Source organism: Bemisia tabaci, chromosome 7 (genome assembly GCF_918797505.1).
Source record: "Bemisia tabaci chromosome 7, PGI_BMITA_v3".
NCBI lineage: Eukaryota > Metazoa > Arthropoda > Insecta > Hemiptera > Aleyrodidae > Bemisia > Bemisia tabaci.
Genome location: NC_092799.1, coordinates 29,594,246 through 29,615,304, shown reverse-complemented (window position 1 = coordinate 29,615,304; position 21,059 = coordinate 29,594,246). Strand labels below are relative to the sequence as shown.

Here is a 21,059-nt window from a genome sequence, read left to right as displayed (position 1 = left end):
TGTTGCCGAATTTAGCTAAATTGTCCATTTAAAAATGTTTTAATTTCATACCAAACGGCAGCAATGATTACAGACTTTTTGAGGTTATGTTTATCATTCATTCACTGATAAGTGATAAAACACTATTCCAAACCGAACACATGTTCAGTTCATATTTATAAATTATTTTCTGTGTTTTCTCTGAAGAATTGTAAGAGTTTCCACGTAAAGTCAATCCAGTATAGCATTTATTTACCAGCAAAAGCAACGTCATACCTTATCTGTTCCTAATCTGTTCCAGCAATGGCAGAATCAAGTGATCCTCCGCCGTATTATTTGGAGCTTTCAGACAAACCTCTCAGATTTGAAACTATTAGTAAGACTACGGCGGTATTCGTAGACGAGAAAAATCTACAGGTATGCTTAAATAATTCTTTCAAGTTTTGAAAAAATAACTCCTTCATTGAGTAATGACGGCCGAAGAGTAAAATGGGCCACAGTTCAGAATTTGAACTGCTCTATCTAAGATCTTGCTAAGAATCTAACCATACCGATCCGTCCACTGACAAGTTTCATTCAGGACAAGCTTTAGTAATTTTCACTTTAGTCATCAGCAAGCGTTGTAGTTTTTTTGGCAGAGATAAAGCAAACCAACATTAGATGACGCGTTTCAATCTCCTCATGTTTACCTTGACTCCCGAACATCACTAGAGTTCAAACTTACAACGCAGTATCGAAGCACAAACTTTTTCATGATCGGAGATTTCTTGCACCCAAGCGTTCCATATTGTTTTAATAGCTTTTCACCCGTGAGTAAAGTCGTCTAATGATGTTCTTTTTAATTATTACATTTTAGGTGACAACTGTTTACACAGGAGAGGTTACCGAATTTGTTGTGCACAGCTTTTTGCCCAGTCATTGTTTGAAGTTCCAAACCAATGATGATGCCTGTGTACTGTATATGAAGTTCTCTCCAGATATGAAGTTTTTGGCTATCCAACAAACGGAGCAAATAGTGGTAAGACCTATCTGATCTTTCTATTTGTTTAACTTAAGTTTCCAACAAATGCCTTTTTACAGGAATTCTACATTAGTAAGATGCAGACCTATTTGTTTGTTACCTAGTAATTTTTAGACCTATAAGTACGATATCCAACCGAAACCAAACAAAATCATCTCTAAAGAATGCTTTTTCCTGATTAATTGATAAAAGTTCAAATCTGATTGATACTTCATCATAATTAATTTTTCAATACAAAGTAATATCAATTCTATTTTACAAAGCTGGATCTGTCACTGTGGTGTAAAAAATGAATGGAGCAAACGAAAGCTAAGCACAGTAATAAAATACAGCATGCACAATTGGATCGGTTTTTGTTAGACAGGCGTAAGTTTAAGAAGTCACAAGTCTTGGCTTTTGCTGATCATGCAGGACGCTAGGGATCATGAGTTTTTGAACTAATGCCTGTCTTACAAAAAACCAATTCAATTTCAGGTGTGCTCAAAAAACCTGCCTTAGCGGTCTGTATTTACACTGTCTCACTAAATACCTCAGTAATTTTTAAGTGTTATCTTGTATGCTTAGTTAATTATGATGTCATTTGAAATGAGTTGATCGGGTAACACTTTGTAGGATAAGTATTTTGTTCAAAATAAATGTCAAAGGCAAGTTTTATGACAGGAACAGTATTATATATGTTCCCTTCCAGTCTAATAAGGCATGCTTGCAAGCCTTGCATTGCTAATTTCAAAACGCATGTTTCTTGAAGGAAGAAAATAAATAATCAGGTACCCAGCTATAACAATACTAAAAATTTAAGCTTGCATTTATTTTCAATATTTTTTACCCATTTATTCAATATCATCTCCAACTGAATTATTAAAATCTGCAATGATAACTTGTGTTATTAAGTATCTTACAACCTTTAATTTTGTTTTACTTCTATTTGCCTCTATCTGAGCCTTTTACTGACAATTATTTTGTTATCTTCTAGAAATTTTTGAAATTTGTGGATGGGAAACCAGCAAATACTTTTACGCAGCCATGTAAAAAGACACATGCCAACATCTTAGGACTACAGTGGATTTCTGACTCTGAAATAGTTTTTGTAACTGATCAATCCGTTGAATTCTATCAGGTAGATCCCAAATTATTACTTCTATGATTTCTTTTTTAGAATATCTCCCAGGGTACGTACAAGAAGCTGTTACTAAGTCAAACACTTGTTTCTTGTGAAAATGCATTTATATTATCTGTCAGACAAGTGAGCGTCACTATCAGATGCCCCACCGAACCTCTTATCGTAGCAGAACCAATTTAATCTCACATTCTCACATTCAGGAGCCATTGTTACTCCTTCAAGAGTTTTGTATTCACATACAAGTACTTTTGAGCACCTAAAAACAATCATTGATTCTGGGCAAATTTTAGTCTTACGGCTGAAATTAAATTTTGGACTCAAGTTTTGTGCATGACAAATGTATAGAAATGTATTACTTGTAATTATTGCATGTCTCAGCTTTTCTTCCCTCTCTCTCGGTCTCATTTTATTTTCTTCTCTTTATTGTTAATTGATGGAAAAGAAAGTAGACTTTAATTCTCTCAGCCTTATTTTTTTCTTCTTTTTTTCCTGTCAAAGAACATTCAATCAAATTTTTATTTTATTCTCTTCAATGCTTCACAATTGAATGAGGCCACAATCCAAGTCCCATGGAGCTCGAAAAGTTCTTACATTCAATGGAAGAATCTCCCGCACCATGGTAAAGCAGGGGATGATGCTGTACCTGCATCCATTTAATTGTCAGTCAAACTAATTTCTTTTTTTGCATAACATGTGATGTTGAGGTGTCGATTCTGTTTGATCTTGTTTTGATAAAATGCTTCCTTTTATTCCAGGTGGACCCTGTCAAATTGAATGTGAAAGCCTTACAGTCTCTAAATATCAGTATCAATTGGTATGTTTATTGTCCAGTCTCTATGATGATGTTGGTGTCCTCTGGTCCTTGTGGTAACACGATGCAGCCTTTAGTTTTTAAAGCAGGAAATATCATCAAACTGAGTAAATTTGAAAGTAAGTTTCTCTCCGAAAATATTTTGACTTGGCAATTGACAGCCAGTCAGTAATACTGCCCTTTCTCGGCTAGTTGACTTATGACTCTGACGATCAGCCAACAGTCAACTTGGCATCGATGTTCACAATATTTAAATGTTTTCACAATGAATTGCGTTCTTGTCAGTGGTCGTATGAGTAATATGATCAGCATAAAGGTTATTTTTACAGAAATATAATACTTTGTAATGGTCTTTTTGTATCGCCGTAAGTTAGGGTGGCTCATATTTTTTAAATTTGAAAAAATTTTAAGTGCAGTTTGCTCCAAATATGCTACAGTGTATCTAAATTAAGAATCACCTTGAAAAATATCTCTAGAAACATTTTAGAGGTCTCTCGAACAGTCTCAAGAACGCATATCTAAAAGTTGGTATTTTGGTAAGAGCACTGTCGTTTCTGAATGGCCATCATTAATGTAGGGTTCTTTAGAGTAAACATGTTGTTCTTTTGGACGTATCGATAGCAGGAAACCTACAAACGGCCAAGTAAAGTGCGGATACAATCCTCTAGCGCCCCCCTAGACTGCATAGTGAACTTGAGGCTTCTGCTGCAAACATAGGGTTGCATATGGCTCATCCTAGCTGACCATTGACGAGTTACAGTCATGGTTACGAAAGAGCTCTCTTATTATTACCAATATAAAGTTTTGAGTCAACTCAAGATTATGACTAAACTTTGAGACACTTATGTAAAACTCCAAAAATAGAGCTAATGCCTTTTTTATAAATACAGTGAACGAAAACCATGTGTTATGTTCAACTTTAAAGTATTTAAAAGCCTGGAGCTTTTCAAATTTTGGTCTTGGAATTGCGTAGCTATGAATTCAATCATAACTTTTGGTATATTTTTCCTTTCAGTTGAAATTCCTGCAACCAAACAGAAGAAATTATTATTTCAGCAGAGAGATGTTGCTTTAGCCATGTTGTACAAACAGCAAAGGATCTTAGTGATGTCGCACAATTCTCGTGACTCTCCAAATCACTCAGGTGCTAGTGTTCTTGTTTACACAATATCCTACAAACCAAACAAGTAAGTCCATTAAAACACTGCTCAATTTTAATTCATCACAATTATGTGAATAAAGAGATTTTACATTAGTGCTTGAACAACTCTATCCATCGCTGGTTATGATGTGTTCATTTATCTGAATGGAGACACAGGCACTCCAAGTGTGATCCTTCATTAAAACTCTGCCTGAACTACGCCAAAAATCCATCTCAATTGTCATAAGAAAGTCCTGGGAACACTATTTTAAATGTCATACCTCACCAATGATGAGATAATAGTTTCTGGTTGATGAATGGAACAGTGGCACTCATTTTTCAGTTCACCCTCTGAAAGTACAGAGTGAACTAAGCTTTTAGACATTTTCAGACTTTTTTGAACCCTAAGTGGCAAAAAAACTTCGTTTTGAAAATGCCAAAAATGGGACACGTTTGAAAAAATATTTTTAACATGTGCTGATGACGTAGCCATTTCTTTAATTCTCCAATGATTATTTCCTGCCTTTTTTTTAGGACGACTGAAATAAAAAAAACCCATGTCTTGTCACTTGGTAGATCTGGTTCGTTTGCACTAAATGTTGTCGATAATTTGGTGGTGGTCCATCATCAAGCCTCTATGGTAAGACAGCTTTTGATTCCTGACAGTTTTTAACACTCTCATGACTAGACCTCATCCTTATTCACTCAGCTGCAGCCAGTATCACAAGGAGTACTTTTTTTTAAATTTTGATAGCAAGAAATTCGTAGGATTTTATTTATATTCTGTTGGTTTACACTTTGGATGCAAGCTTTTCAATTTTCAGTTCAAATACTGTGAACAAACGTGCTCTCAGTTAGCCTTTTGCTTGTCTAATCTTTCAAAAAATCCTGTGCAGCTTCATATTGTTATATCTTGAAGCCTAAAATATTATCATACATTTTCATCCATCTCATCTTCTTTTATATAATTTCTTTAAAATTGCTGAAATTTAAAAATGGCAGTTTTAGCTCAGAATCAATGATCAGAAAGATAAATGTCTCAAGTGAAGTATCTCAAGGATTGAAGAAATTTCGGTGAATAAATACATAATTCAGTTATTAAAATGAAGCCAGCGAAGCATGAGTTTTATGATCTAAAGAACATCAGGTCTCCAATGGGAACAACAGGTCTCCAATGCAACCTTGTTGAGTTTATTCGGTCAGAAATCTGCTGAGTTGCAGCAATTTTTAGGTAACGTGTTTGCATAATTCCTGGGAGACCTTTTAGACCTCTTCTTGGTGGAGGGGGGGGGAATTTTGCTCTGTCATTCATACACTAATTTAAATGTTTTAATGATGAAAATTTCAGTAATGTCTTAATTATTTTTTCTTGCAGACATCTTTAATCTTTGATATAATGATGACCTCTGATGAAATTTGCAAACCTATTGGCACCGGTCTATCAATCAAACCTTTCACAAAAACTGACACTGGACAACAGCACAAGTGGGAGCTCTGTATCCTTCTCATACTCAATTTTCTGTACCTCACTTCAAAAAGCCTACCAATAATTAATAAAAATGATAACAAAACTATTCTAGGAGGCCCAGTCAATGTGGAAGCGTACTTTGTTAATGTTCTGAAACTTGATATGATTTATGTTTCATGTAATCAGTGTCAAGTATGCATGTTTGAATTTCTTTCGGGACTTGATTTCCAAACTTCCAGTCACGTGAATTGCTTTTTACATAAAGTATTAAAATGTATGACGCCAATTCACACATTGTCTTGTGTGTCTTTGAATCGACTTTGATAGTCACACTGTCTTTTGTATGAATATTACCTGAAAAGGTGCTTCTTGCTCAGTTTGAATCTAAATCAAAATTCCAATCGAATTTATCCTTAAGTCCATATCTAGATTCAGAAACATGGATTATGTTACAGCCAAACATAATAATGGACGTTAAATTGGGGTGCTTATGGTACGTGGAAATCAAAATCTCATGCGTATCCTTGAATTTGAAAAGGTTTTGGAGAAAGTTACATGCTCCTGTCTTTGTAATTTGAAACAGAGTCCAACACTTTTAAATCTTAGTTTTAAGTCTTTTTACTTCATTAATTTATTAACCAACACTAGAACTTTGCTAGGAATAATAGGTCCACTATTTTAGTTTTGTATATGGTGCTTGAAGAAATATTTATCCGTTAAAAGATGAATTCCAGAGGAATGAAGAATTAGAAAAATTCTTTAAAAGGCAAGCTGAAGGGAAAAGATGAAATAATTATGAGTAGTTCAAAGTGAGAGATGCCTAGGGAGTGAGTGTCAAGTAGGTATCAGGTTAGAAGGGTCGACCAATTGCTGCCCTACTACCTTTTTTTTTCAGATTTGTACTATTCTTTGTTACTCTCCTACAATAGTCCTTAATTTATTTAGCAGGCATTAAATAGAGGAACAATTTTCATAAATAATTGCAATTAAATCATAAATGCCTGAAGAAAAAAATTTCATTTGTTATTTGCAAAGAAATTATTGTCAACAATTTTATATCCATAGTTCCACTGGTGCAAATTGTTAACATGAAAAGTCAGAAAATTTTGATTATTTTGGTCATGGAGAGCCTAGAAAAGTCAGGGATTTTTTTTCTCGCCAAGCTCATAGACACCCTAATTTTTGCTCTCAAGCTGTATTTTCTTAGTCTTCTCACTTTGTGCTTTTGATGTTTTCAACTGACAAAATCTGTTAATCTGTTTCAGGTATCTTAATTTATGTGTGGATTCTTTTGTACAACTCATTCCTGACAAAAGTGATTTAGTCAGATTTCTACTTCGTCGATCTCAGTCCAAGGATATCATCCTTTCTGTAAGTGAAGCCAAGCCAATATCCCCCTGGTTTTGATAAAAAATTTAATTTTCAGACAAAAAAATACCTTCAATAACGAGCTGAAAGAAGGACCAGAAATAGATCTAATGTTTCTATAAAGTGACATAGGAGGAAGACAGTGGCGTAACGGGCGCCCCCGCAGACCCTGCTATGCAGGGGGGCCCAGGCGCCTAGGGGGCCCTCGGCCGCCGGAATTTTTTTTTTTCTCTCTCTCTTTTCGATGCTTAGCTTTGGTTTCAAACTTTGGGCCTTTACTTACCGAGATGGCGCTTCTTCCTCTGATTTTTATTGTTAGCACGGGGTATTTTATACCTCTTTTGGACTGTTCCTAACTTTTTGTTTGCTGGAGGGCCCCTGCCTTCCAATGTCCACTCAGTGATTACTAAACATTTTTTCTTTTTTTGTCACTTTTCGTAATTCGGGCTTTGGGAGATCCAAGAATCTAAAGGGCCCCAAGGCTCTTGGGGGCCCTTTGATTCTTGGGCCTACGCCCCTCTGTAGATCCTTGGGCCTGGGCTGGGCCCCTGCCACCCTTTAGATCCTTGATCCTTTAGGGGCCCCATTTAATCGGGTAAGGGATCCGGGACGGTGAGGGGTGAGGCATTCCAAGTCCGTGATTTGAGATGTCTCGGGCAAAAAAATGGGAAGGGGCGGGAGGGGGGGGAATAATTTTGGAATTTTATCGACATGGGGGGGGGGGGCTAGAAAGAATTTTGCGGGGGGGCCCAGCGGAAGTCCGTTACGCCACTGGAGGAAGAGAAATACTGAACAGTGAATAGATTTTGTACACAAATTTTGGATCTTTATCAATCAGAGTGAATACCTAAAAATATTAATCAAGGTACAGTAGAAAGAAGTTTTAAAGAAAAATACAAGGAGGGACAGAAAAACCGGAAAAAAGATGAACATAAAATATAGTTTAATTCCTTAGGTGAAGAGTTTTTGGCAATTAATTCAAGTTTCATTCATCAGAAATTCAGTCAACATGAAGTTTGGATTTGTATTTCTTGAGTAGTTGCATATCGCATCCATTTCAAGGTCTGGGATTGATTTCGAACTTCCTGCTCTTTGAATCGATGCAAGATTCAGATTTTGAAGAGAAAACATGTGGTAATTCTTTTTAGCTCTGAATTTTTTTACTGGCACCTTTGATTTAATTTGATTTTAATTTTTATTATTCTTATTGCAGGTGATGCACGACTTAGTTCTTGATGGTAATTTTAATTTGAAAGTAATAGCAGAAATTTTTGACTTTATCAATGGTGCGTTTTGCAAGCACTGCGAAGGAACACTTAACAGTCAAATAGGCCAGCCTGTCCAGCTTTTACCTAGTCCCACCTCATCAGAGGCCTCAGCTCAAGAGACTTGTATAAACTCAATCGATGTGTACAAGAGTGTATTGTCGAGTTTAGTAAATCATGTCCAAAACCTGGCGCCTTGCCCAAAGCTGAAGCGTAAGTAACTCAGTTAAAATAATTTTAAAAGTAATGAAATAATTTCAAGTCCAAATCATTCTCTTTTCAAATAAATACTTCGATATTATAGAATGTGTAATACTGTAGAACCTGAATGCACTTCATGACAAGGCATGGAAGAATTCACTAAAAAACTAGTATCCAGTAAACATTTACGTTAAAATGTGTTTTACCATTTGATTAGATGAAATTTTTATACTAATTGATATGATGTTTTTATTCAATAACTGAATGGATGAAGTGAGTTTAATCCATATTTTCAATTCATCCTGTGAATTGCTTTTTTTCAGGGTGGAAAAAGTATGTAGTATGGGTCCTTTTAGAGTACATTCGATCGCTTACAGATCATGCAAAACCAATTCAGTACTTCTTATTTGAACTCATCATCAATTTCCTAGTCCAAAATAAAGAGTACTCTCAGCTTTATTTGCTTCTCCAATATAATGTAATGGCTGATTCGAAACCCTTGGTAAGTTGCAAGTAATTCTATTGGTTTTTTGTCTGTTTTTTTTTTTTTTTTTTTTTTTTTTTTTTTACACCTTTTTGTTTACTAGTGAACTGTAACCCATTGAACTACCCCTCTCTCAATTTTTGTCGAATAATTTTCAAAAGAATATCTTTTGTCTCTCTCCTTAACTTGCTTGCATGTATGATTATACTCAGAGCTCTGGGCAGGAAAATTGTTTTTAAGGCAGGTATTCTCTAAAAGTAAAATAAATCAGACCGTGCACATAATTGTTTTTCCTAATAATCTCCATACAAAGACTGTTCTAACTTTCATTGAAGAAAAACCTATTGCAAGACACCGTTTCCCTCAAAAAAATCCTGTCTATAACATATTTATTTAATTTAACTCAATGTCAACATTTATCCTGTCTGTAATTTTTTGAATATCTTCTTCTTCAGGCCTGCCTATTGTTATCTCTTGAGAACATTGTACCGTCGGCCCATCAATTGGCCCTAGACATGTTGCATCGTAAAGGAGCAATTGATGAAATAACTGAAGTTCTTCTGTCTAAGCAGCAAGTGGTCCCAGCTTTAAGGTAATTTGTTGTGTCCTCATCATTTTTTTATTTACTTTATGGCCTTTGCCCTTTTGCTTACTTGGAATTAAAAAATTTGGAATAAGAAAAGTTTAGTTTTTTTTTCATACATTGCGCCAGGATAGCTATGCTTTGAATAATAATGGACCACTAGACAAGGTACGAATTTAAGCAATCTGATACATGTTTCTGAACCAGAATTTTACGTAAAACACGATTCTTACAACGAAACTTACTGAAACCAACTTTTAACGAAGGTATTAACGTTTTTATTACACATTGATTACGAGGAAATTGAACTGCCCGCTCACAAGAAACTCAAAGCTCTACGTGAGTCAAATCGCGCACTATAACGGTTTCAGCAAGCTTCTCAATCGAGCAATGTTCATTTCCCACCATGTGTTGTTCAAAGTGCAAGCAATTTGCCATAGCTGAGCCAAAGCGTCAAGATCGAGGTTGCAGATTTTTATATCGCAGAGACTGTCATTATAACGTTTAGCGCACGATGTGAATCACGCAGAGCATTGAGTTTTCATGAGCGGGTGGTTTGAATTCACGCATCAAGAATCATTAAATATCTTCGTAAGGAGTTGATTTCGGTAATTTTCGTTGAGCGCATCGTGTTTTACGTGAAATTTTGGTTGAGAAACATGTATCAGAATGCTAGAATTCGTACCTTGTCTAGTGGTCCATTCAATGACTCACTCAAGGTCTCTACCTTCAATTACTGAGAAATCATTGACATTCTGATGCAGACACTTCATTTCTATGGGATTATTATTTGTATTATAATCACCATTTGTATTTTTTGCTTAGTTAATCTGGTATTTACTAAGTGAAGTTTTGAAATAGGTCTTATAGCTGGTACAACAACTACTATTTAATTCAAAATATCAATTCAAACCATGCACTGCTCATCATTTATCATTATGCTTTTTAGGTATATTAGCTCTTGCACCAATACTGTGCAAATCTCGGGACGAAAATTTTTAGAAGCAGCCGAGCAGTGCAACGATCCAAAATTACATCATTCGATTCAAACCTGGTTTCAAGAAAAAAATGCCAAGAAAAATGAATCACCTGTGAACAAAGGTTAGTGAAGTCTCTCTCCTTTTCTTCTCTTTACAAACAAATTTTAATAACTAAGAGAAAATCATCAAAGTTCCTTCCAAGAAAAATCCATAGAGTACATAGAGTCGGAATGTAAGTGGGAGAGCTGGCGCCATGTTCTGCTTGACTAATTCCGAGCCTGGTGTGCGCCGAGTTCGGGTCGCTTTTTAGATACATTTTCGATCCAAAATGGCGGTGTGGAATACGCGGTAATTCCTATCTCCTTTGTTGTTGTTATTGTTGTTGTTGTTGTTGTTGTCATCGGAGTCATCGGATGGCCGGGTACCCGTGTATCGCAAACAATCGATTATGTATCGAAAAAGTAACCCGGCGTCACACAGGAGTCTCGGAATTCGGGACATGGAAAATGCTTAAAAGTGGCGCCAGCTCTCCCACTTACATTACGACTCTATGTACCATGAAAAATGCACCTTTTTAGCCATTAAAAAAAAATAAGCACCTAATGAATGTGGCGAATGCACTGGAAATTTCTAAATCATTAGACTATTCATTGAGAATTCAGCGTTTTCTAAGTTTGTAAAGTCTAGCCACCTGCTAACTGAAAATCTAAAGTTTACGTAAATCAAATCGTGCAATTTGAAATAACTTTTACGTATATGCATTTACAATTAAATGATTTCTTCAGCGTCCTGAATTTTTCTTGACAAGACTGAAAGTATTACTTATCAGGGGAGAAACAAAATTTTTGTGAAATCCTATCCTAATTATCCGTTGAGGGAAATGCCTGTTTCTACTGACTGATTTTGTTTACAAAGATATTTATTTTTCTCACAATTGAGAAGTTTGCATTGACTGATTTTTATGCAAGCAATAATCGCTAATTTTCAATTTAAGAGTGCTGAAATTGATTTCTCTTTGAATTTTACAAGATATTCCACAACCATTTTTGCTCATGCTTTTCTTGTACGTTATGCCCTACCTAATGCCTCTTTTCTAGGTTAGATGGTTTTCTTTGGATACCAGATTCCACTATTCTCATAGCTTTTTTACCACATTCAATACATGGGATTTTTTCTCTTTTCCAGATCTTCTAGTGTATGAAGTGACCAAAGAATTCTAGACGTGCAGTCTCTAGCAAGCTTACACACATCAGACGTTGTCAGTGCAGTTATTTAGTTTGTTAAATAATGAAACGCGCTGTTTATTCAAGTTAAACTTTTCGAGTTGGAAGCTCAACACAGGCAGTAAAATGAGCGGTTAAGAAATCTATGCTACAAAAATGTATTCACTCTTCTGCTCCTGATTTTCGTTGTTTACAGTTCGACTTTGAGGGAAAGAAGAAATTTCAAGAATAAAATTTGTCTGCTAATATAGTGTGAAGTCAATTAAGAAAAGTAATTGCAGAGATATTTTTAATCCTTTGGAGGAAGCCAAGGATAGGAAAAAAAAGTGTCTTCAGGTAAGATTGGTGCCCATTTTTTTTTTTTGAAATGAAATAACTCTAACAATGTGGGTAAAAATACCGTTACTAAACTCAGTATACTTCATATCGATGGTGAAACTACCAAACCACGTATTTCGGTTTGCGACGTCGCAGACTTCCTGTCATACTTTATTTTTTAAATGAAAAACTACTTAACGTCCGGTCTTGAAAATTTCTGTGATTTTTCCTTTTCGTGCGGAAAAAATTCTGTGAAAATTTCAAGGAATGATATTGATTTGGTCTACTTCAAAAAAATAAAATGTGAGCGTAGATTTTTAAACACCGCAAACGAGATACTGGTTTGGTAGTTTCACCGTCGATATGCTGTGCGCTCAGTGTACCCAGTATACTTCACATACTCTGTAAAATCCTTATTGAGAATCATGCACGCAGCTAAAAAGGTCCGAGTAGGGTTAACTCCCTCCCCTCTTACTCAGAAATGTTGTGGCGGCATGTATGAGACATTTAATAGCAGTAAATCCCCATGAAGGTTAAATGGGTTCTTGGCCCCATGCAATATTTTACCAGTGCTTCTTTTGTTGAGAATATCATAATGATGCCAATGCATGGGGATCGTATCATTCCATGATCTCTAAAAGAAAGGAGGCACCTCCATAATCCCTATTTGTGGATGGCTTCCAGTAGGTAGATTTAGAAGTGCAAAAGTTCTCCCATGGTGTATACAATCACCACCATTTCCAGGGCTTATGTTGCAAATTTTTCCAAGGTCTGGTGAGCATAAATATTTACCATGAAATAACATAGTTGCAGTAATTAACATGAACACCATGGATGCTGCCATTTCATCAATAACATTGCGCTTGTTGCAATTTTTCTGGAACAATTGCATTTTCATAAATTTATTTAAGGTATCATTAATTCATCACTTGCCCTGGGAATTGTCGGTTTTAACTGACTTTAGTATTTCTCTTTACTTTAGATCAAATGAAAATAGCAATAAATTCATTTATGACCAAGGTTTAAAGATGTGCAAATCTCCGCTCATGTTTTTCATAAGAAAAAATTAATTGACGAATTTCCTTGAAATTTTGTGTGAATTACTGATCTTGATATAATTGCATTTATATGTATGCAGTATATCTTAAAAGTATTTTATGGTTAGTGCCTTATTAACAAAATAAAACATGAAGATTTTGAGACTTTGCAATGGATGTGGGCATTTTGCAACCACAGCCATTGCTATGCAGTATTCACTAATTCGATATAAGTAATTAATTTCCAAGGTAAGACTAGATAGCCCCGGCGCGGCAATTGTCGTATGTCGGCGCGAATACCCCGTTATGTAAACCCTGCGAATTTGAAATATCGCGCTGCGAAAAATCGGCGCGCACAGCTCAAAACGCCTGCAAACTCCTGGATATACTTCATGCTCTACTGCAATACACGCAATTCTCTGACGCGCGCCAGTAGCCAGTAACAGTTCATCTGCGATATTTGAATCGCAAGCAGCAAGGTTTCACCTATTTTGTATGCCTGGCCAGGAGGTTATGATCCGATAACAGTTGGACGTTTATTTTTACGTAAGGACGTAAATGCATGAAACAACAATAACATACTTGCACAAATAAATTAGGTAAAAAGGAATTCTGTACTTTTGTCATTTGTTTTCAAAAGAGAACAATTCCGCATCAGATAAATCCTAGTTTGCACGTATCTGATGCACTTGAGGAATCGTAAAAAAAAAGTCCTGTCCCCTCTTAAAAACTACTGATTCACGTAGGATTTGCGTTTTGCATGTTTCATAGTTCCTTTTGGTTTAACTGATTTGTGCCTAGTTCCTCTTGGCATAAATCCGTTCAGGTTGCGTTTTACTTAGCATTAAGTTTTGCCACACTACTTACCTTCGTCTCATCAATTATTGTCACCGCGCTAAAATCTTCTAGACATAAGTGTGTTATTCACCTTTGTACCTAGTTGATATGGAGAAAAAAAATACATCAAGTTATTTGGAAATTCTTCCTTATTTTTCTACCTAATTAATAATTCATTGCAGGACTTTAAAACTTGTAATATGCAGTTGGTTTTCTCTTAAAATCGTCCATAGCCTAATGCCTGAATATAATCAAAGCTAGACAGCAGGTCAGATCCTCTTTGTCGAGGGTAGGTTCGGGCAAATATCGTAGACAGCCCTCTGATGATTCACGTTTGGATAATGCAGCACTACTTCCGAGTCGCAATGAACCTGTCACTCGAATTTGATCGATCTAGAGTGATCTTTTACTCGCCGATCTCCTCTGGAATACACTTTGAGAAATTTAAGGGGCGGCAAATTTTGAAATATTTTTAAATGTACCTATAAAGAAAGATCAGAATCAGAAAAAAAAAAATACAAACGAGAAAAGGTGACAAAATCTCTCATTTCCTGAGAGTATATTTCTAATTTAGTCGTCTTTCTGTGATACAATAGACAGCACCTTCAATTAGTCGAGTCAAGACTAAGAGAGAAACCGAACAAACCGTCTGGAATGGCGCGGCGCAGAGAGCAATGATGACGAGAACTTAAGATGAAACGGAGAAACCCTCGGCGCGGCAGTCGGCATGTAACACATATTAGCGCCTACAAGACTGCATGAACACTTCACGCATTGCGTCAAAGACAGTGCGCGGTCGCTGCGGTCAGCGGCGTGAAACGCATAGCGCCTACAAGACTGCATGAATACTTCATGCATTGCGTCAAACGCAGTGCGTGCCGCAGCATCGGTCGGATTGAAACGCATAGCGCATACAAGACTGCAGGAATACTTCATGCATTGCGCCAAACACAGAGCGGTCAGCGCGGCGCGGCGCCGCGGCGGAAGTTAAATTAAACCATATTTATGTTTGTTCTGTCATTATTTTTACGTTCATTTCATATAAATGGAAGGCCTTGTCCACACAGAGATAGGTTTACGGAACATAACTTTCGCACTAAGTTCCGTGAACTTTTGCTAGTATAGTGTTGACAGGGCTCTCGCAAAAAATGTGTCCAACACGAGTAAACGCGTCTTATGAACCCTCCCCCTCCGGCACGTTCACTTGATGGTTCTTATTAATGTTTCAAAACGAATGAGAAGGGGGCGGCAAAATACATGCGGCCCTATGGGCGGCAAGTAAGTGAATCCGGCCCTGACTCTCGGGGCGATTTAATCTAAAATTAAATTTCCCAAAAATTGGATTATACACATTCGGCAAGTCTCTCGGAAAATTCGTCTTTCATAAAAAAAGATAGTGGCAACGTTTGAAAGTTCACACAGCGTTTTTCTCAAGCAGCGGCAGAACGGGTTACGTAATTTAAGGACAGCTGGAATAATTGGACTATCCCGTCCAGTGCACTCGAGGAATCCACATTCACACATCGTCGTTATCAGCGGAGCCGCGTAAAGTGCAGCGTAAGTACCCGAGAGAAACGGGAGTTTATCGGTTAGTGGGTCTGCCAGGACCAGTGTCGTTCGGAAGGTGGAGCAAGGGCGGCTGGATCGCCACGAAAAAATTCCCAATTTTTCGAGACGCTTCGCGCGCGCCGGACGAAACTCGGTCGCATTAACTCAGCGCCACCCGCCGTTGCCGCCGCGGTCGCTTCTCAGGGTCTCAACCGTTGGAAATGGGGGTATTTCGTGCCCGTCGCGGCAACACCGGCGCTAGGTGCGCCCGAATGACACGAAATGTAAATTGCAGTTTTATTACTCCGATGCAATTTATCTCGTCGCGAGCCCCAACATTGGGTCGCCGTTGCCTAGTCTCCGCCGCTAGTGGACTATTGGACAGGGGTTGATGTTAAGTACCTTCATCGAGGAAAAGTATGGCCGTTATCAGTGAAGTGCAGCTTTCCTTTTGCCTCTTCTGGCTGCGCTAAAGGAAACACTCGCTGCCTCAAGGAAAAGATGAAGCTGGATCGTGCTGTGTTGAGAGCGATTCGATTGTCGATCGATCGATTGGATCCCAATTGGACTACATTTTGCAATTAGGAACTATAAATTCCGGCCCGGTTTAAAAACAACGTATATGCCATTAGTTTCCCTATGCACATAAGTGTTTTTTCAGATGAGCCAGAATTTATAGCTCCAAATTGCAAAATGCAGTCCAATTGCAAAATGCAGTCCAATTTGCAAAAAGGAATCAGCGCGATTACAGTGTTGTGAAAATGTTGCTTTTTCATAATTATCTAAAAAATTAGAATAGCAAATAATTTTGGCTTCCCACCAAAAAATTGTTGATTTTAAAGGGAAATAATCGTGCGTAAATTGTAATATTGTACTTACATTAATTATTATTAAAAGAAAACGAGAAGTTGCACGATTTTGGAAAACACTGTAATCGCACTGGTTACTTTTTGCTAAATGCGATCCAATTTATGTCCTCTGCAGTTTAGGAAATTTTCAACAATCTCAGAAAGCTGTGGGGATTCTTGAAAGTTGGCGATACTGATTTTCTTCCATTTAAATGTATGTAAAACGATCGATTTTTGATGAGGCAGCTTGCTTCATCTAAAATCGATATTTTGATCGGATTCAAATGAAAGAAAAACTATAGTGCCAACTTTCAAAATTGCCACTGCCCAGAAGCCAGATCTGACTGTAAGTAGCAGTATCTGTGCACGAGATTTGAGCGAGAAATACTTTAAAATCTCTGAAAGTTGGTCTCTGTCATGAATGGTTGCGTCTTTCGATTTGCAATATTCATTCGGGACGCAATTTCTAAGTAATTTCAAAGTGCCTCTGAATCGAATATCGTGCCCAAATACCCGACGTAAAACAGCATAATGTGGTTTTTAGGGATATTTGAAATGCAGACATTAAAGTCACTCGCACAACGTACTCTGGCGTTCCGCGCCATTTTTGAAATACTGTTCTTCAATCCAGAATTTATCAATTAAGTGATCGACTTATGAATTGTTCTCACAAATGCTGGAAATCCACCTCAATTTCACCAAGTCAATTGTGAAAGCAATGTTGTCGCGGTGAGGAAACTTTGTCTCAACTAGAAATTGATTTGGCGTAGATAAGTAATTAAAAGCTTACTGGGCACAGCAAGTTTTCTCTCCAGCGTAACCAAAATCTGCGGTGATGCGCTGTTTTCTTACGGTGATGAACCCGATTTATCTCGGTGTAAATGTTTACGTTCAATATTAACCGACATATCGTCCTTTGAAAAGTCGGATTTTTGACGTCATCCACCGCGGTAGTGCATAACATGGTATGTACTACCGCGGTGGATGACGTCATAAATCGAGTTTTTCAAGGCGCGATATCTCGGTTGATATTCGGTTGTTTGGACAGATCTTATTATTTTTAGTTGATCTGCAAGAATAAAGCAACAAAACACGATTCTGTGACCAGCGCAACTGACCCATCCATCAAATGCCCTGGTAGTTATGACATTAGTTATTTATTTCCTCTCTTTTTTTCTGTTCGATAACTGAGTTTTGCTTTTCTTCTTTTCCAAAAAAAGTTTTAAAAGTTTTTCGGTGTCCTCACCGTGTTTTACGTTGATTCATTAACTCCGCTGGTGTATGCAACTATTAGGGCACAAGTGTATAACTTGGTATCATCAGTGATTGAAGGAGTTTCGATTTTAGTCGTTGCACGCACGTCCAAAACGTGTTGTTCTATCGATGTTTTCGTTCACGAAACTAATTTTTCTCTATTTTCCTCTACTTGCGTGTGACTTATAAATCTTCAGTTCACTTCTAAACATCACGTGAGGGAAGGATTTCTTAGACTGAAACGTCGGAAGCATCAAAATGCTATGATATGGAACGGATCTAGTAAAAAGCAAGGAAAAGCTCCTTCCCTTATTTCCACTTTTAAAAAATCAATGTAATTATTTGGCATTTAGCGCACTGTTCCACCATGGGTTGCTGCGATTATCTTTAAAGATACCCTATTAGGCCAATTTGCGACTACGAAAATCGGCGTCTTAACCGATGTCATAACTTTCAGCTAACATGTAAGATCAGCCTCCATTAAATAATAATTATATAGTAGGTGCAACTAAACACTATGACGTAGGGTGGGGGGATAAGAATACCGGTACTCTTTACCTGAACGCCCCCCTGCCCCCCTTCAAAAGCAGACGAAACAAACAGGGGGAAAATAGAGTGCCGCCCAGAAAAGTAGGAAAGAGAGATTTGGAACTCCATGCTCTGTGTGTGCCATTAGAGAAGGTGCGAATTTGAGTACATATTATGATATATGTTTTTCCATCAAAATTCCACGTAAAACACGATCTGTACAACGAAAATAACTGCAAATATCTCCTGAAGATATACAACCCCTACCCTTCTAAGAGATTACTTAAAACTTCGTTTGACCCACTCCCTCCCCTCAAAGTGGCACATTGTTATGACATTTGGATAAAAATGTGTCACTGCGGGTCGATTTTTCATCCTAGACTTGCGATAAATCATCGCCAAGTTCCCATTCTAACGTTACATAACGCAGTTCTAAACGCCTTCTCCCCCTGTAACGCACCCTTAAGTTCCGGAACTCAAGTTAAGACCCTCCGTCCCCCTAGAACGTTAGGTATTTTATTAACGGCCCCCACAAAAATGTTGACTAATATTTTTGCTGAGAATTACCCTTTTCGTATGCGTATACGTCTCTTTTTCCTGGAGAATACAAATTCCTAGCATTCGAACGCGTTTACATTTGGCCCTTAGAGCTTCACGAAAGGTCAAAAACCGGTGAGCCAATTAGAAAGCGGCACGGACGTGGCAATACTCTCCCTACATAAGCACTTCGACTCTCACGGGAAACTTCGACATCCACTTCTTTCCCCCACACGTTAGATCTTAAGGAAAAGGCCGGAGACTTAAACGAAAGGTAAGAAAAAAAGCCGGTCGAAAACGCCGGCGTGGCTTATCACCTGAAGCCTCCTTGTTAGTATACTTATTGGTAGAATCATCGGTCCCTCACATAAAAGGGAAAACTCGCGTAGTGTTAGGAAAAATCCGGAGACTTAAACGAAAGGTTAGGAAAAAAGTTGCTTGAAACTGCCGGCGCAGCGTATCACCTGAGGTCTCCTTGTCTCGCCGAAAATCGATTTTAAGTTAGTTTTGACTCATATATTAGTTTCTGATGCGAGGTACAGACAGTAAAATTCTTTTTATGATGATAAAACCAAATTCTTGGTAAAATTGCCCAGTGCCTATTTCATTCGACTAATTTTAGATTCGCTGCCGAACGAACGACGAATTCCACCGTGTCATCGCAGGGAACAGTTAAATTCGGATTTTCAGAATTACGCACCATTGATTTAAATAAACCAAGCTTTCTAAAAAACCAACAATCCTAATTTTAACTGGTAAGAGTCGCCTGAGAGCAATAAGCGTCCTTTCTACTCGAAATTGCTCCGAATATGCGAGTGATCGGAATCTATGTTTCTTACGGAGTGACTTACAATATTACGGAAAGGAATCATGCTCTTTTCGCGGAGTGTCATACGTTTTTATGGTGCTGATTTCACTTCGCATTCATATCACTCGGGATATTTAAGCGCCATGTAGACTCCGGCACCGAATTTCACTCTTCGATCGCCACACTGGAAAAAAACACATTGGATCTAGAGTCCAGACTCTTGAAAACATTGACAAGAAAAAATACTCTTGATTCAATCGGATTTTTGCTTGAATCAAAACGAAATCCGCTTAAACTAAGAGGCTTGGTTCTTAATTTAAGCTAGATTCTGATTGAATCAAGAGTACTTTTCCTTGTCGATGTTTTTAAGAGTCTGGACTCTAGATCCAATGTGTTTTTTTTTTCCAGTGCATCAGTGTGGCCATTCGGATCATTATTTGAAATTTTTACGAAAAGGAATTTTTACGGAAGGCTTTTTTCAATGAAATCCGCTATTACATCACTATGCAGGGTTGCTACAGTCCGGGAATACCGGGAATAATGGGAAAACCGGGAAATGTCAGGGAATCTTAAAAAGTCAGGGAAACCCTGGAAATGTCAGGGAAAATGTCAAAAGTGTCAGGAAAAAATTGTTAATTCACCTTTTTTCGTTTTCTAGAAAAGAGTTGACATCTAGAACAACAAATTTTGCCTGAAAAATGTTTAAAATCATGTATTTTTGGCATCATGGCACATCCGCAATTGTAAGGAAATTTTACTCAAACGTGTCAGGGAATTTCATTTTCTAAATTTTGTGGTAACCATGACTATGCCCATCTTCATAGAGCTTCATTTTTGAATGTGCTGGCTCTCCTTGGAAACGCGGTAGAATTATCCTGTCATCTGACAACGGAGTGTTGAACGCCGAGCTGCGAGCTTTTCGCAGGGCGATGCAGAGTGCGCGGCCCACGCACGGCAGCTGGGACCGCTGTAACAAGCGGCGCGGCGCGGCGCCCGGCTCCGCGTTCGCACACCCTGAAAAATACCGTCGTCGCCCCCCGCCCCCCTTCCAAGTCGGCCCCACTTTTTTCGCTCTCAATCAAAAATCTCGCTCCAAGGGCGAAAATCAAAAGTGCGGGGGTTCCGTTCGCAAGGCGACCCGTGCGCGCCGGGACGATGACGTAGAGGAATTCCTTCGATACAAGCTCACTGGCACCACCTCTGCCTTCCACAGCACTTATAAAGGGTAACACTCTTGAGCGAGTTGAGTATTAAGATGACCGGGTCTATGACTGGGAATAACCAGGTAAAATTAGGACTCATCAGGGAATGAAATATTATAGGGAAAATCACACTGTTACAAATCCCGGCGCGAAATTCACGCTTACTCAGTCTACATGGCGCTTAAATATCCCGAGTGATATGAATGCGAAGTGAAATCAGCACCATAAAAGCGTATGACACTCCGCGAAAATAGTATATGATTCCGTTCCGTAATATTGTAAGTCACTCCGCAAGAAACATAGATTCCGATCACTCGCATATTCGGAGCAATTTCGAGTAGATAAGACGCTTATTGCTCTTAGGCGACTCTTATTAGTTAAAATTAGGATTTTTGGTTTTTTAGAAAGCTTGGTTTTATTTAAATCAATGGTATATATAATTCTGAAAATCCGATTTTAACTGTTCTCTGCGATGACACGGTGGAATTCGTCGTTCGT

The 21,059-nt window shown here is 37.9% G+C and overlaps 1 protein-coding gene across 1 annotated transcript; it reads left to right on the top strand.

Annotated features, from left to right (window-relative positions):
• Positions 1-75: 75 nt before the first annotated feature.
• Positions 76-13,580, top strand: Bulli (regulator of MON1-CCZ1 complex protein bulli). The gene is made up of 14 exons (XM_019060595.2): positions 76-396; positions 836-997; positions 1,974-2,117; positions 2,876-3,050; positions 3,947-4,118; positions 4,607-4,712; positions 5,448-5,568; positions 5,970-6,033; positions 6,806-6,911; positions 8,122-8,386; positions 8,698-8,876; positions 9,314-9,450; positions 10,391-10,542; positions 11,607-13,580. Exons 1-14 carry the CDS (start codon positions 283-285, stop codon positions 11,639-11,641), a joined length of 1,932 nt encoding a protein of 643 aa, XP_018916140.2. The 5' UTR covers positions 76-282; the 3' UTR covers positions 11,642-13,580.
• The last annotated feature ends 7,479 nt before the right edge of the window (positions 13,581-21,059 follow it).